We start from the raw sequence: 14,352 nt of genomic DNA on the forward strand, positions 1-14,352 counted from the left end.
CCCCGATTTTTCATGCGGAAACCAATCCTTGTTGATACCGCTATAGATTTTTCCTGAGCACAGATCAGACTTGCTGTAATGAGGTGGGGGGTTTGGGGGTGTGTGTGTAGGCTGACGGATGAGCTACCCCTCCTCTCTGCGCTGAGCCGGGCTTTCAAATACTGTGTCAGTCACACTCGGTGAACTGGAATAGCATTCCTGTTTATCTGGTTTTGGTTAGGACCCAGAGATTTTTCCCAGGGAATGAGGTCTCTGGAGAAAAGGCAGTAGCTATAGTTAAGCAATAAAGTGAACAGTGCTCATTAGCTTCAGGAATTAAGAGGTGGCTGCAGATATAACAAGTGGATTTGGCTTTGTTTTCCTCTCGTACTATTCTGCTCCTTTTCTAGGTACGACTTACAGCATTTTTTTCAATGAAAAGAAGGGAGAGAGCCTGGAGGTGAGTATTTCTGAGGACATATTATGGCCTCAGGCTTTTTATAGAGGCGTTAACACAACCCCTCCTACCTTGTTAAGTCATGGTAAGTACACAGGGCCTGATACAACTCCAGGGAGAGCTTTACACCACTCCCTTATGTGTTTCTATACCAAACAAGGTCATTTCCAACCTCTCCTACCCAACTCCATCCTACTGGTTCTATTAAAAAGGCAGCTGTGAAGCACACTGCACGTTGCCTTACCTCCTTCAGATTTCCTTGCAGGCAGTGGCATCTGTTGGTGAGTTGTGTTTCAGCTTGCTTGACTCCACCACTTTTCCCTGTTTTTTCCCTACTGTGGGACTGCTGGACAGAGAAACCAGAGGACACCAACATACTGCTGGTACACAGAATGCAACCCCTGTGGAAAGACACACGCCCATAGCGTGACTGTCAGTAGAGGCAGAGCATCATCACTGTAGGTGACATGGAGAATATAAGAAGGCGGCATGTTTGACAGCGGATTCAAAAGGAAATAAAGCCACCCCTCCCAGTTCCCCCATCACTAACGCAGAGCTGCCAAGCAGAGGCAGATCTGCAGCAGCTGGCTTCCGAGCACAGGTTTCCCACTTACCCTTTCCATAGGAGGTGACACTGAGCTTTCCATCAGTGCTTTTAGTCTCTGCAGGAAGGAAGTTAAAGCGACATCTCTGTTTTTAAACCATTAAGCAAAGTGCTCAGTGCCACTACATCCCTGTGTTGCACCTGTTTTCCAATGAGGAAACTGAGGCATGGAGTAAACTCAGGACACCACGTTAGGAACAAATACCATATTGTGGCCTCCAAGACTCACTTAACTCTTCACATTGCTCACATTCATTCTAGGTTGCATAGGTACTTTGAAAAACAGTTGCAGTTTTCTATCCTTTGACTGATACACTCCAAATCTCCAGCCACCACTCACTTAAAGCTCTGGTAACTGTAGTGAATTTAAGTGCTATTTTAAAAAAAACAAACAAACAAACAGAACTACCCAGGACTGCAAGCAACGCTCCATAATCACTTAAAAGCAAAACAGTACATTTTGAAAAGCAGGTAAATTCATTATATTCTGCATTCAGAGCACTGTCCCCAAAAGGGATAAAAATAGAGAATCTCCAGGTCATCAGAAATGTACAGCATGCAACACACACTTCTCTTATCTGCAGTAGAGGGTACTGGTAATATTTACATGGTACTGAGCTCCTTGCAGGATTCAAGAAGTGGGATGTGGTCCATAATCTTTTGAAACAAGAAGGCACAGGGAGAAAAAGACATTTCAGTTAGACAATGCAAGGCTAAAGCCTCACAGGGAAGAACGTCATCATCATCACACTTATCAGCAGCACATTGGTGGAAGCTAGCAAGTTTTGCAGAGAAACTGCCTTCTGAAATGACCCAGTATGGATTACCCCCAAGCAGAAGACTTCATAGGCATCTGAGGATGCACTATGTGCTCGTGGGGAGGTCACTAAACACATAATTGCTTTAATTAGGTTTTAACGTAATAAAAGCAAGCCAGCACCCTTTCTGCATGGGGGTCGTTGGCGAGGGCGGGGCGGGACACACGTGCAGGCTTGGGAAGCAGGCTTCATAGCCCATGAACCTGTATGAAAGCATTCACCTAATCAAAGCATTTTGTCTCTCCAGGTAGAATCATAGGCATCTCATGAAGGACTCAAGGCACCCCAAAAGTAAGTACTAGAGTTCAACAAAAGTTAGACACATTATGCAGTATCGATCTCGTTTATATCATGAATTGGGAAGAAAAGCTGAACTATCTCCCTCCACTCCTTACACAGATCATAAGCAAAAGTAATGTTGTTTTAACCTTGTTTTAAAATCAATAACAGAATAGCCGCCTGCAAAAGAGAAGTGGAAGCTCTCCCACCCTTCTGTCTCAGCACTCATCTAAGGCAGGCTCCAAAAATGTACAACAGGAAAAAAAATTATCTTGCTTGGCAAGGAGATGGGCTGAGTGATCATCAGGGTATCCCCGGCCTCCTCCTCCTGGTACAGACTTGCCCCGCTGCGTTGAGCAAACTCCCCATTAATGCTGGAATTTTATTTTTTTTTTTTTAATAAAGTATCAGCTGAGCAGTGAGAAAAAACTTGTTGAACCATTAAACTGCGAACTTAGACTGAAAGGAAACGGGGAGCTTATGCCAGACGCATCGTGCATCCCAATGCAGCTTTACAGACCTCTGCACCAAGGCATTAGCGTGCACCTCAGCTCTGCACAAAAGCCGCCTGACCTCCTGCTAACGAACACTACCACTTACTGCCCCCACTACGGGAGCAATCACATCAGAAGGGAATACGGACATCCCTAACAGGATTTGCTCCTCATCATTGCTGCGTACCCTTTCAAATGACTCTGTTAACTGTATAATCAAGCTAAGAGCTACAGAGCTGCTCCCGTGCGATCTCAGACTGGCCGGTGTTACACAAAGCTTCCTCAAACCTTGGAAGGACGGTAGCAATAACAGAGAAACATTTTCCCCTTTCTTCCAACTCTGCTGCTATGCTAGTAAGGAGACTTTCCACAGCCAGGAGCGGGCCTGATTCACACATCACAGGCATGCCTTTCAGCCACAGAACCTGTTGTCATGTTTTCTACCCTTTTCTAATCCTAGCGTTCTTGGAGAACGGCAGTCTCTAATTAGCTGAACAACATTTGCTTCTTAGCAGCAATGAAGTCTTGTATTCTCTATGGGCATTCGAATTAAATTATTGTTCATGGAGAACAGCAAGGAAGATGACACTTCCCAGCAGGAACTGAACAAAGTCAGGCTAAACCTGGCTTGTTCTTTCCTTTTCCCCAAATTATTTGGGTACACATGCACACAGTTTGTTGGGGGGTTTGTTTGTTGTTATTTTTTTAAAGAGACATTTTGGTGTTATCTTCTCTTGGACCACCAAGGTCTCCCAGACCACAGCTGCACACCAGCCTGGCGTACTAGGTTCTGTTTTCTCCTGCAAACCCTCAAAAGTTAGCGCTGTCCTGAGCCATCCCCTACTACAGTTACACATTTGACATGCATCTGTGAGCACAGTAAAATGAAAATTACCGTTTTCCTGCTCTAAGTGAAGTTTTCACTCTCAGTCAGGTACACTTGAAACTAACAGAAAAAGAATTTAAAAAAAAATAAGTCCACACACTCTAACAAATACTTTTAGGTTACTTTCATCTCCACTTTCCAGCGATACGTCTGAGTTTAGCCTGGGGTGCTCAAAAAAGTAAAGGACAGGTTTCACGTGGTAGTTGCAAAGTTACTTGGAGCCCCTTGACAAAATTGATGTTTGGGTTCTGGATCTGTTTCTAACCTTAGCCAAACATAATTCCTTGAGGGGAAAAAATAGCATTTCAAGGCTGTTTGTCTTAGCCACTATGAAAACCACACAGAAGTATCTTGGCACGCTGTGAAAGCTTGGCAACACTGCTGCAACACACTTTTTCCACTCCTCGATTGCCAGTAGGTGTTTTGGGTTTTTTTTAAAATGCAGGTTCAAGAAACAACACCTTTATTGTTTCAGTGGCACTTGAGCATAAATGGAGGGAACATATCTAGTGGCAAGAGGAACTTGCTTATGCTAACTTTTCATGCATTACCAGTACGGACAGGATGACTGCTAAGGCTCCAGCCACACACAAAAAGCATCTAACCTTTGGCTAAGTTCTCTTTGTTAAGAAAATGGATAACCATTTGCATTTTACCTCTCTGTTTCAGCAAGCCCTGACATTAATTGGCACATGATATTTCTCCTCGTCAAATATCATAGTATAGTCAAAACCTTAAAAAAGCTGCCTGATGACTCCCCTACAAGCCCAGCAAGTCTTTTAAGATTAGGGGTTTGGTTGGATTTTGTTGGTGGTTTTGTTGTGGTTTTTTTTTTCCCACAACCTTGCCCCTGCCCACCACTCCCAGCATACGCTAGATTTGTATGAATGTAGTACTTACAAGGGGGTTAAAAAAACCCAACCAAACAAGAACACAACAAACCCAAAACATCTAAGGGAGGATACTAACATCTCCAAGCACCATCCCTCTTTGCCCATGCTGCTGAAATCAAAGACAGCAATAATTATGGTGGCTATTTTCACCACACACATTTTATGCGCACCCCTCCAGAAAATGAACTGCAAATAGAAATTTCAGGTAAACCGATGAAAAATTACTAAGTGAAAACAACCTACCTGCTGCTACCCTGCAATAAAACTAATTCAATAAGGAAGGAGAAAACCACTACCACTCCAAATCAAATTCTGAACTAGAAATTTACTTGTGATACAGTGAAACCAGGAGGCGGCTGCCAAAGGAACCATCATCAGTAGCCTAAAGGTATAGAGTCTCCTGCAATTTTAAAGCTAGGAAGTCCTGGTGTTCTGCAGGAATTTGAAAATCCCAAGAACCGCTAATTGTGTCTAACCTCAAAGGTGGGGTGGCAGAGAAGGGGCAGAACTGATCTGGATGCAGTGTTTGTGCAGGTGGTAACACATACCTGGTACTGGAAGACAGTATTTCCACGGTAATTTGTATGTACCGGCGTGATGGCCTGGAAAACATGACAAGCTCTATGGAATTTCTGCCCCCCTTTTAAAGGTGAACCCATAAGTTTGGGGGCGGGGAGGGAGTGGAGGGATGGAGCACATTTGAAGCTAGATTCAAAAGTATATTCCATAAAACCTCATCTGAGCTTTAAAAGTACACCCGTACAGCACTGTCTGCTTCCATACCTAGGAACAAGACTTTTCAGCTAGATCTCACAAGACCTTAATACTCAGCAGTTTTGCATGACTGGCCCTCAAATACAATTTAATTCCCTTAACTAAATGCAAAAAACAGACAAAAAAAACCCCAAACAACAAAAAAAAAAAGAAGCAAAACATATATTGAGCGCTATAAAAAAAAAATTCATTTTATCAACAGCACAAGTGATAATGCATATGGATTTTGAGATATTTGTTAATGAGGACTGTTTGGCTATACAGTGTCAGAAAAACTCTTCCAAGCCAATTAAGTTAATGCCAAGCATATTTATCAAGAATCACAATGGAAAAATTGTCAGCTTTCTTACTGGAGAAAACCAAGACGCATTTAGAGAAGGATTCTGCACAAATAAAGGGGGTTTAAGTGTTTTATTTGTCCATTTGGAATGATTAGTATTTATAATCAACAACATAAATCCACCCCTCAGTGAAAGACCTGACAGCTTGTTACTGCCAAACATATTGCAGCCAGCTGAAGGGTGAAGAATTACAGACATATAAAGATGAATAACATTATATCACCATTAAATCACACTGTTCATAACAGTTTAATCCTCTAACATTATAAATTAAAAGATTAGGAAAAAAAATCAACACTTCCAGTGATAAAGTACATTGTGTTTAAACAGTGCAGTTTATTACACTAGTGCATTAAAAGTAAAAAACACCTGGACAGCTCCTTTGGAATAACTGCATCATTGCTGATCTCTCTCTTACACAAACACTGCTTGCAGCCACACAAGCTACCAGGAAGTCCAAGAAGTATCCTACTGGGAAAAATCCATCACAGCTAAAATAAGCTTATTCTGAGAAATACTTCTCCTATACTCATATTACTTGAATATGAGGACCTAAAGTTAGATTCCTTCACATCTGGAGTTACCAGTGACATCCCTTCAGAAATCAAGCAAGTAATGACAGATTTGCATCCATACTTCAACCATCAAATGAAACTACAGTGGAAAAATGGCTTTCATTTTTCACCCAGCTAAGTAAATAGTTACTTAATATTTGGAAGCCTTCCACAGGAGTGTTAAAGTTTAGTGGTTTGGACCATTTTTCAAGGTTACTAGCATGTATGGAACTTGCACGTATGACTGACTCCTAACCAGTCAATAGCAATATCAGTATAATAGCTAAAAGATAAAAAATATTTTACTTATTAGAGATGGAATTTTGATAACTCTTCTCCAAAAGCTACTTTGGAAGATAACCTTTATAAAAGTTTTCCAATAATGATTCGTATTACTCTAACTCTGTATTAGATGACAACTTCAATGCACACTTGAAACAGCCTCCAAAATACAGTGGATCAAAATAATAATCTGTATAAATCAAAGTACCCTGCAAATCTGTTTCTCAAGATATCACCTGCCACAGATGCCTTATCAAGTCTGTGGGACTACTTGCTTGTCAATTAAATTGGATGTGAATGTGAAAAGTAGACGGACACAGAGGGAGTGTTTCATTATGCTAACAGACATCATCTTCATTCCAACCAACAGCAAACAAGAAAAAATCAGAAACCAACTGAGTTTGGAATGTGTGTGACGAAAATCCCATTCAGTACCTCATTATATTCTCAATTATTTCTTTTTTTGGGGGTTGCACTTGGGAAAAAAATAATGAAGCAACAGCAAAACAGAATCCCTCCTTTCCCAAGGATCTGAAATCACCTCTGAACTTTACTCTGTAACACCTAAGAAAAGTTTAAAAACAGCTGCTATTGTGTCCTTACTACCGCCTGGCACACTAAACAACTCTGTCTGCATCCACCTGCTGTCACTCACCTCATGAACAGACTGCAAGCTCTTAAGGGCAAGGGCTATTTTTTATTTTCTTTTATAACAGGATGTGACAGTATCCACATCTCCTCTGTGCTACAGTAATAACAGGCTAAACAACATTGTTATGCTTTCATTATTTTCTGCTCTAAGCTTTAGACCCATCAAAAGCGAGAGGTCTTTGCCCAAGTTTCTAGGAAAAAAAGGCCAGTTTTTCCACATGTGACCTCACTTGGAGCATCCACCACGCAAAGTTTTTCTTTGTATCACCAAAAAAACCCACAAAACTATCATTAACGAGCAAGTTACGGTATCTCTACGTCCATTTCAACCCTTTCATTGGAAAGAGGAGGTAGTTTCGAAGTAAGGCACACCCTGCACTGCCTAACCAGCCACAAGGCACATTTCCGTTCCACAGAAGATATGATCTATTTTAGGGCTCGCAATGGAAGCTGGAAGAAGCAATCAGGAAGAAATAATCAAATGTAACGTCTAGTCTCAGACTGTAGCAGAAAATCTGACCAAAAAATATTTTTTTTATATCCCTACAGAAAAACTTGGTACTTCAAATGAAATTTGAGAATGACAGACCTGCAACAGTCTGGGGCCACTGGCTCATAGGGTTTAATGGCATTTAATTCTTTCTTTCAGAGTGAAAGGAATGGACACAATCATGTAACTTAAAAATGCAGCTTCAGATGCTCTGTTTTCTGTTAACTTCTGAAGTTATCTTAAAAGTGAGATGGGAAGTTAAGATGTTATTAAAAGAGATTTAAACGCATTATTTTGTTTTCATCATTACCTTGAACTAAATTTTACCCCCCAAAAATCGAAGGGCAAAAATCCCATAGGAATCAGGGGATAAAGTTACAGTCACGTTGACACCTATTCAAGTAAACCTTTAACAAGTAACAAGGACAGAATTCAGATTCCTTGCCAACAGATCAATCTCAGCATAGCATTAAGTTGTCCTCAAAGTCTGAACTGGCTCTTATTCAAAGTAACATGAGAAGTGGGCTCTCCAAATACAAAAGCCACCTCAGCTAGCTTCAACGTGAAAGTTGTCAAACTGTGCAAACTCAAACGAGCGAGTTCCCATAGCAGCCCAGCCGTTACTTGGTTCAGAAACGGTGACATTCTCCCAGAGTGGATAACCATTTAACAGTCCTGAGGCAGAAGTGCCCTGTCAAAAAAAAGGAGAAAGTTAGCTTTGTAAAATCCAGTGATTGTGTTGACACTGAGCCTATTCACATGGGAGAAGAGACAGGGCAGAAAGATGTCAAATCTGCTTTCAACTACATTTCATGCATTTTCCATGCAGGAGCACATTTAAATATTGCATAGAAACCTCCAGTGCCTATCAGCCCTGTGAAACAGATCTGATGCCTTTACAGTGAATATATAAAAGGCTCATCTAACTCACAGCTTTGCAAACTCAGTGTAGAATCTGAAAGGTAAACTGGTTTTCCTCTTCTCTTTGTGTCAGGCTCCCTCAAACAAGCCAACTATCAGTGCCAACCTGGTACTGATTCTGCAAAATTAGGCAAAAGTCAAAAGGAGAGAGATGTATTTTAGTCGTTAAGCTGAGAGGAAGAAGGGACAGCAGAACTTTCAAGTATCATTCAAGCCATTAAAATTAAACACTGCGTCAGGAAAAGTTATGATTTATCTTGTCAGTGTTCCACTAAACAACATTTAGAAAAAAAGTGGTTTTACTTGTATTTCTTAATCTGAAAGACAGGCACAGGTAAAAGCAAAGAATGCCTTTCAAGAAGGAGTCAGCACAAGAATTCTTTAAAGAGAGCTCCACACTCTTCTCATGACATCACAGGCATATTTGGTACAAAATACTTTAACAGCACAGATGGAAGTTTGTTGCGTCATTTTTAAATCGCCACCGTTTTGTGTTTTAAATGATTTATGTTCATCTTCAGCACCCCATTCAGGTTAGCAAATGTCTTGGCCCGTTTTAAAGATGGCAATCACTGTCATAAGCATGGGTGTAGAGAAGCCAAAGGCAACCTATGTCCATTCCAGTGAATGCCTCAGGTGTGAGCATCCCTTTGTCTCCCAACGTGAAAGCACAAATGACAGCTTCTAATACTCACTGACATTTCAGGATGAGGGAAAGACTCCGTGCATAATTTTAAGACAGTTTGCTTCCGCAGATCTCTCCAGCTAAGATTCAAGCTTCCCCACACTTCAGGCCACATTACAGTTGCAAGGGTTATGTTAGGCAAAAGGATTAGGCATTCAGCGGAGGAACTTAAAGCTGTTTAGTGACTTGCACTAATGTCACACCCAGCTAAGTGCACAGGTATATTTAAAGTAGAGCTTGGGACTACTTTCCTCACCAAATGACGACTGCCAGCAGCGAGGGGTGGGGGCGGAATGTGGACAGGCTTCTTATTAACTGTGGCCCATTTTTACAGCACTATGCCCATGCTTTTTCAGTATAGGAAAGAGGGATGGCGGCTCATCTTGAGTTCCCCAGTCCTTAACTAGCTCCCATACAAGGCCTTAGCATGCAAAAGGAATCTGTGGGAGCCAGACTTGTAAAACAGGCTATTTATTAGTTTACTGACAGTCTTCAGATCAGGAAGTCAGGTCATGATCTCTTCATTAGATTAAACAAAAGATTTGCCTCTCTAGCCCTCTTATCTCCCTCCAGCTTTCAACTCATCTTTCCAGTTATTTTCTATATCCTCTCCAGTTTCTCGAGATGTCTTTAAAAATACAGGCAGCAGAACTTGGTATGGTATTTTAATATTGGTTTAAAAAAACATAGATATTATTTATGTTTTAGATAGGGCAAACTAATCCAAGTAGACAGTCAATACTATAGCACAGTTTTGTCTAAGCAACTTAAGACTGGAAGTTTCATAACTGGTTTTCTAGCTTTTTGCTTGTGTCTTTACCTGGATGTTGAGAGTAAGCGTGTGCCACACGTTATCCCGGACACCAGAAAGTCCTTTCATTAATATTTCTTCTCCAGCTGCAAAACACACTTAAAGTTAGCAAAGTGTTACTTCACCCCTTTGCTGAGACTGATAAATACACCAAGCCAAAGGAACATAATACCTATTTTTCAGAAATTTTTTCAGTCCTATTGTTCAGGACTGACATCTTACCAATTTCAACTGCACCATGGAAGCCTTAACACACAAGCCTGGTCTCTACATTATCAGTGCATTATCCTGTTTTGCCAGGACTGCTTCTCCACTGAAATCTCCAATGCTCTTGGGTATCTGGCCTGAGATAAGGATTCCCTCTCTAATAAACGTATGGGTTCGTGAAGTGTGACAGTAGCTATTGCTCTGCTTGTTCTATAGATCTGCTTCTTTATGTATTGGATATTTTTTAAATCAGAGGGTTTCAACTGCCACATCATCATGTTGCTTTGTTCTAGTGAAAATTTAAACTAAGCAAAAATTGGGTGTGACCGACACCTGGATGGAAGACCTGAAAAAAGATTTAAAAATGAAGTGCAACAAGTAGAATCTTCAATTATTCAGTAGACAGCTTTAGCTGTAAGTTAATTTAACATTCAGGCTCCCTTCTAGAAAAATATAAAGACCACTGAAAATATCTGTACAGAAAAAATTACCATATTGTGTAACAAGTATCTCAGTCTGAAATAATGAGGTGGTTAATCAAAATCCTCTCATTTCATCTAGGAAAAACTACTTCTGACAGCCTGAGAAACTAATTGGGTAGTGTTGTTATGTCTTATTAAAAATAAATATTGGAACTGATTCTGAACATCAGTATGTTTTTACATACAGCTGAAACTTAAGTTGTTATGGAGTTAGACATTGCAAAGTTTGTGTAGGGAGCACCACTACATTAAGAGAAGCTCATGTAAAGCCTACTTTATGCTACCCATCCATGGTAAAAATGGAAAATAAAATAATAATTTAAAAAAACAAACAAAAAACCAACACCTCTACACCCACCCCCAAAAATTAGGAGAAATGAGAAGCTACAGGTACAACATAGAAATTGAGACTATTTTTAAGGTCCAGTAAAGTAAAATGGGTCATTATAGGCTGTCTTCGTATTAGATATACTGTAGATCTAAAAGTTGCACTCGACTCATCAGAAACCATTGAAAATTTTAATTTATATTCATGAAGTGAGAGAAAATGCATTTAAACAACAAAACCTGCCACTATTTCAAAGCAAATTAACTTCTAGCTATTGAAGCATTATAACACACTTTTGTGTGCTCTATAGATGAACACATACGAGTGTTAGCATCACAAGCAGAATTTGCTCTCACTCCACTGAGCTAGACCACTAACAATGCATAATTTGTGGAAACAGCAGGCCACTCATCAGCATCACCTGAGCCAGATGTACGTACATTGACTTGCACTTTTCTACAAGACAGCCACTGCATTTCAAACAGAATTTTCTTTTTAGATGTAGTATAAGAATACAGATCAAACCTTTGTGTAATGAATATTGTATCAGAGTATTTATGAAAAGCAAAATAATTTACATTTGCTAGTGTAAAATAGGTTTTGTCAGCAGAAAAATAATTATCCAGAAATGTGAGAAGTGGACAAGCCAGTAGCCTTCAGATGCTCTCTTCATATACAAAATGTGGCCACCATTAGAGCAGAATAGATTAAATTCATAGCGATGAGAAGTGAATTACAAAATCTGAATGTTAGTCATATTTGGAAGACTATCAAAATGACACGTCCATATGTCAACATCCACTGTAGCAGAGCTGCTTACCTAGGTCTCCAGTGACTCTGTAGGTGCCATCTGCAAAAACCCAGAAGAAAACTCCTTTGGTACGTCGAACGTATATCCCACCATTGTCAACTCTTCCTGCAATAAACACGCCCCCATCACGTTGTTTTTCTATGTAGATGTCACAAGTGACTGTCATGTTTACCCTATAAGGCAAGTTCAGCGTTTTAACAAGCAAGGAATTGGTTATTTTGAGGAGGCAGTAGGTAGAAGAGTATTCCCTATGTAGTACAGCAACTTTTTAAAGGAAAGATTTAGCAATCCAAATTGTGACCTACAGGTGCCAGATGCACAGGATTTGTCTAGACTGGTTGTTTCCCACCTGTAAGCTCATAGATTATTTTTATTTTTATTTTTTTCGGAAGAGCAATTCTTCCCAGAAACCAACAACAAAATGAAATGTATGGTCAGCAACTTTCAATTCCTAAATAAATAAATAAAAAATAATAAAAAAACAAACCAAAAAACAACACGACGAAGGACTGCTTAACAGAGGGCTACAGAAGAAAACATCAGGTAACTGAAGAACAAACTCCAGTTACATAAAGTGGCATTCTGGGCTTCAGAGCAAAGTGATTCACTCACTCATCCAAGCCAGAAATTAGAAGCATGTTCTGAAAAAGCATTTGGGTGATCAATCATCTAATCAAAGTGAAAAAAAAATGATAGAACAGGCATTTTAAAGAATATATCAAAAGATTTAAGCTAGACTTCCAAAGACAAGAAAAAATTTTAAGCATAACGTTTATTATTACTTACTATTACTGAACCAATTAGTTAACATGCTCTCTCACAAATGTTTTTTAGTTTTAAATAAACATTATGCTAAAATATGTTGCTTGATTCCAAATTACCATCATTATAGCTCCTAGAAAGAACTGCAGTCCTAACCATACTTTTATCAAACCTGCCAATCTGTTACATTTACCCAGAAATGAAACTGTTTTAAGTAGCAGTTGAACCAGATCCACACAATTCTAGGAACTGCTCAGAAGGTGGCAGTCTGCAACAGCTGTAACTGCGTTAACTCCCAGACTATTTCACTGATAGGAGACTGATCAACTTGCTAGCAATCAAGACAACTCAAAACCAAGTGATTCAAACGGAATCAATTTTTTTGTCCCATTTAAAAACACAATGAAACTCAGTGCACACTTGGAATTAGGATTCTGACTCTGTCTTTGCAGTACTCTAACCCAGATCCATTATTCTGAAAAATCAGCTTGAACAAATATGCCCAGCAGGACATTAGGGGAAAAGAAATTTCCAAGACTAATGCAGCAGTGGGCCAGGCTACCAAGAGATGTGGCAGACTCTCCACCCTTGGATGCTTTTAAAACTCATTTAGATAAAGACAAAGGTGATCTCCTAGAGTTGGCAATAGTTCTAAGCAGGGCTCAATGACTTTTCTAAGTCCCTTTAAGTCATAATTTCTACAGAGTCTGAATGGAAAATCCTTCTGTCCAAGAGAAATGAGACTTGAGACATATAAACTGGTTATAATTCACACTGGTAAGGAGGACATTTCCCCACAGGTCACTAGAAAATAGTATTTACATACCACCGAAAATTTCCTATGACACTGATGGTCTGGTCTGCATCAGAAGCCCAAGTGATGGGTCGCTGAACCACCACCTGGCGGAGTGTGAACACATGATCTCCTGGGTCAGAAGCATTTATGAAGTATTCAAACACACCTGTCTGATCCGCAAAATTTGGGGCTTCACTGAAAGGTGGATTACCTGTTCAGAAAGTAAAATACAAATAACACCAAAACATTAATTTTCTTCTGTGTACTTGTTTTCAGAAATTTCCTCTGAAAATACTCTCCAGAATTTTGACTATCAAAGCACAGTCTCCAAAACTGAAGTTTTGGGAGTTGGAAGGAAGTTTTAGGTTTGCTTTTGTTTTTAAGCAGACCCCAGGAAATTACTTTCTTCTCTACCTTCCTTCTAAAAACTAGTTCACTATAATTATGAGCTATAGCATTTCCATCAAGAATTTTAAGACTGTTAGTGACCACCCAGTTAAAACATAGAATTAAATATACCTCACTGCAACTAAGTATACAGGTGTAAGTTACAAGAGAAGTAGGTATAAATAAAAATAAAACACATATTCAGACTACTTCATGTCACATACATTAAAGGACTCAACATAATTGTTATTGCCCTCCTACATTAAGACTACATTTGTGTGTGAATTAAGTTTTTGGATGAGAGAATTCTGACTTACGAATATTGAAATCATCTTTGTAATTTGAAGGAAAGGGATGAGGTGGTGGAGGCTTTGGGCAACCACATTTCTGCCCTGTCTTGAGTGTGGTTAAAGTGTAGACTTCATCCACATTTAGATCTAAAGAAAAACTTCCCTTCCACACCTGGAATTGAAGAAAGCTCAAGCTGCAAAAAATCAAACAACTAAATAACAAAATACCCAATTTCCTGAATTAAAGAAGATCCTCTAAAGTCCTGATTTAAGGCCAAAATCTTGTCATCTTGCCTCAGCATATAATATCTCTGAGCTACATTGAAAACCCCTTTCCCCCAAACTCTTTGTTACCTCCAGGTAAGCTTCT

The 14,352-nt window shown here is 39.7% G+C and overlaps 1 protein-coding gene across 3 annotated transcripts in view; it reads right to left on the reverse strand.

Annotated features, from left to right (window-relative positions):
• Nucleotides 1–5,580: 5,580 nt before the first annotated feature.
• The window catches only part of GALC (galactosylceramidase), a 37,016-nt gene continuing 28,244 nt past the window's right edge, over nt 5,581–14,352 (reverse strand). For 2 of the 3 annotated variants that reach the window (XM_040601286.1, XM_040601287.1), the window contains exons 13-17: nt 14,010–14,154; nt 13,336–13,516; nt 11,757–11,920; nt 9,929–10,005; nt 5,581–8,193 (exon numbers count right to left, since the gene is read on the reverse strand). In XM_040601286.1, coding sequence (XP_040457220.1) covers nt 8,050–8,193; nt 9,929–10,005; nt 11,757–11,920; nt 13,336–13,516; nt 14,010–14,154 — 711 coding nt within the window. In that variant the 3' untranslated portion in view covers nt 5,581–8,049. Of the gene's footprint in view, nt 8,194–9,928; nt 10,006–11,756; nt 11,921–13,335; nt 13,517–14,009; nt 14,155–14,352 lie in introns of those variants that run through there. The other variant, XM_040601288.1, reaches the window with a different exon arrangement.

The sequence above is a fragment of the Falco naumanni genome, chromosome 7 (assembly GCF_017639655.2).
Source record: "Falco naumanni isolate bFalNau1 chromosome 7, bFalNau1.pat, whole genome shotgun sequence".
NCBI lineage: Eukaryota > Metazoa > Chordata > Aves > Falconiformes > Falconidae > Falco > Falco naumanni.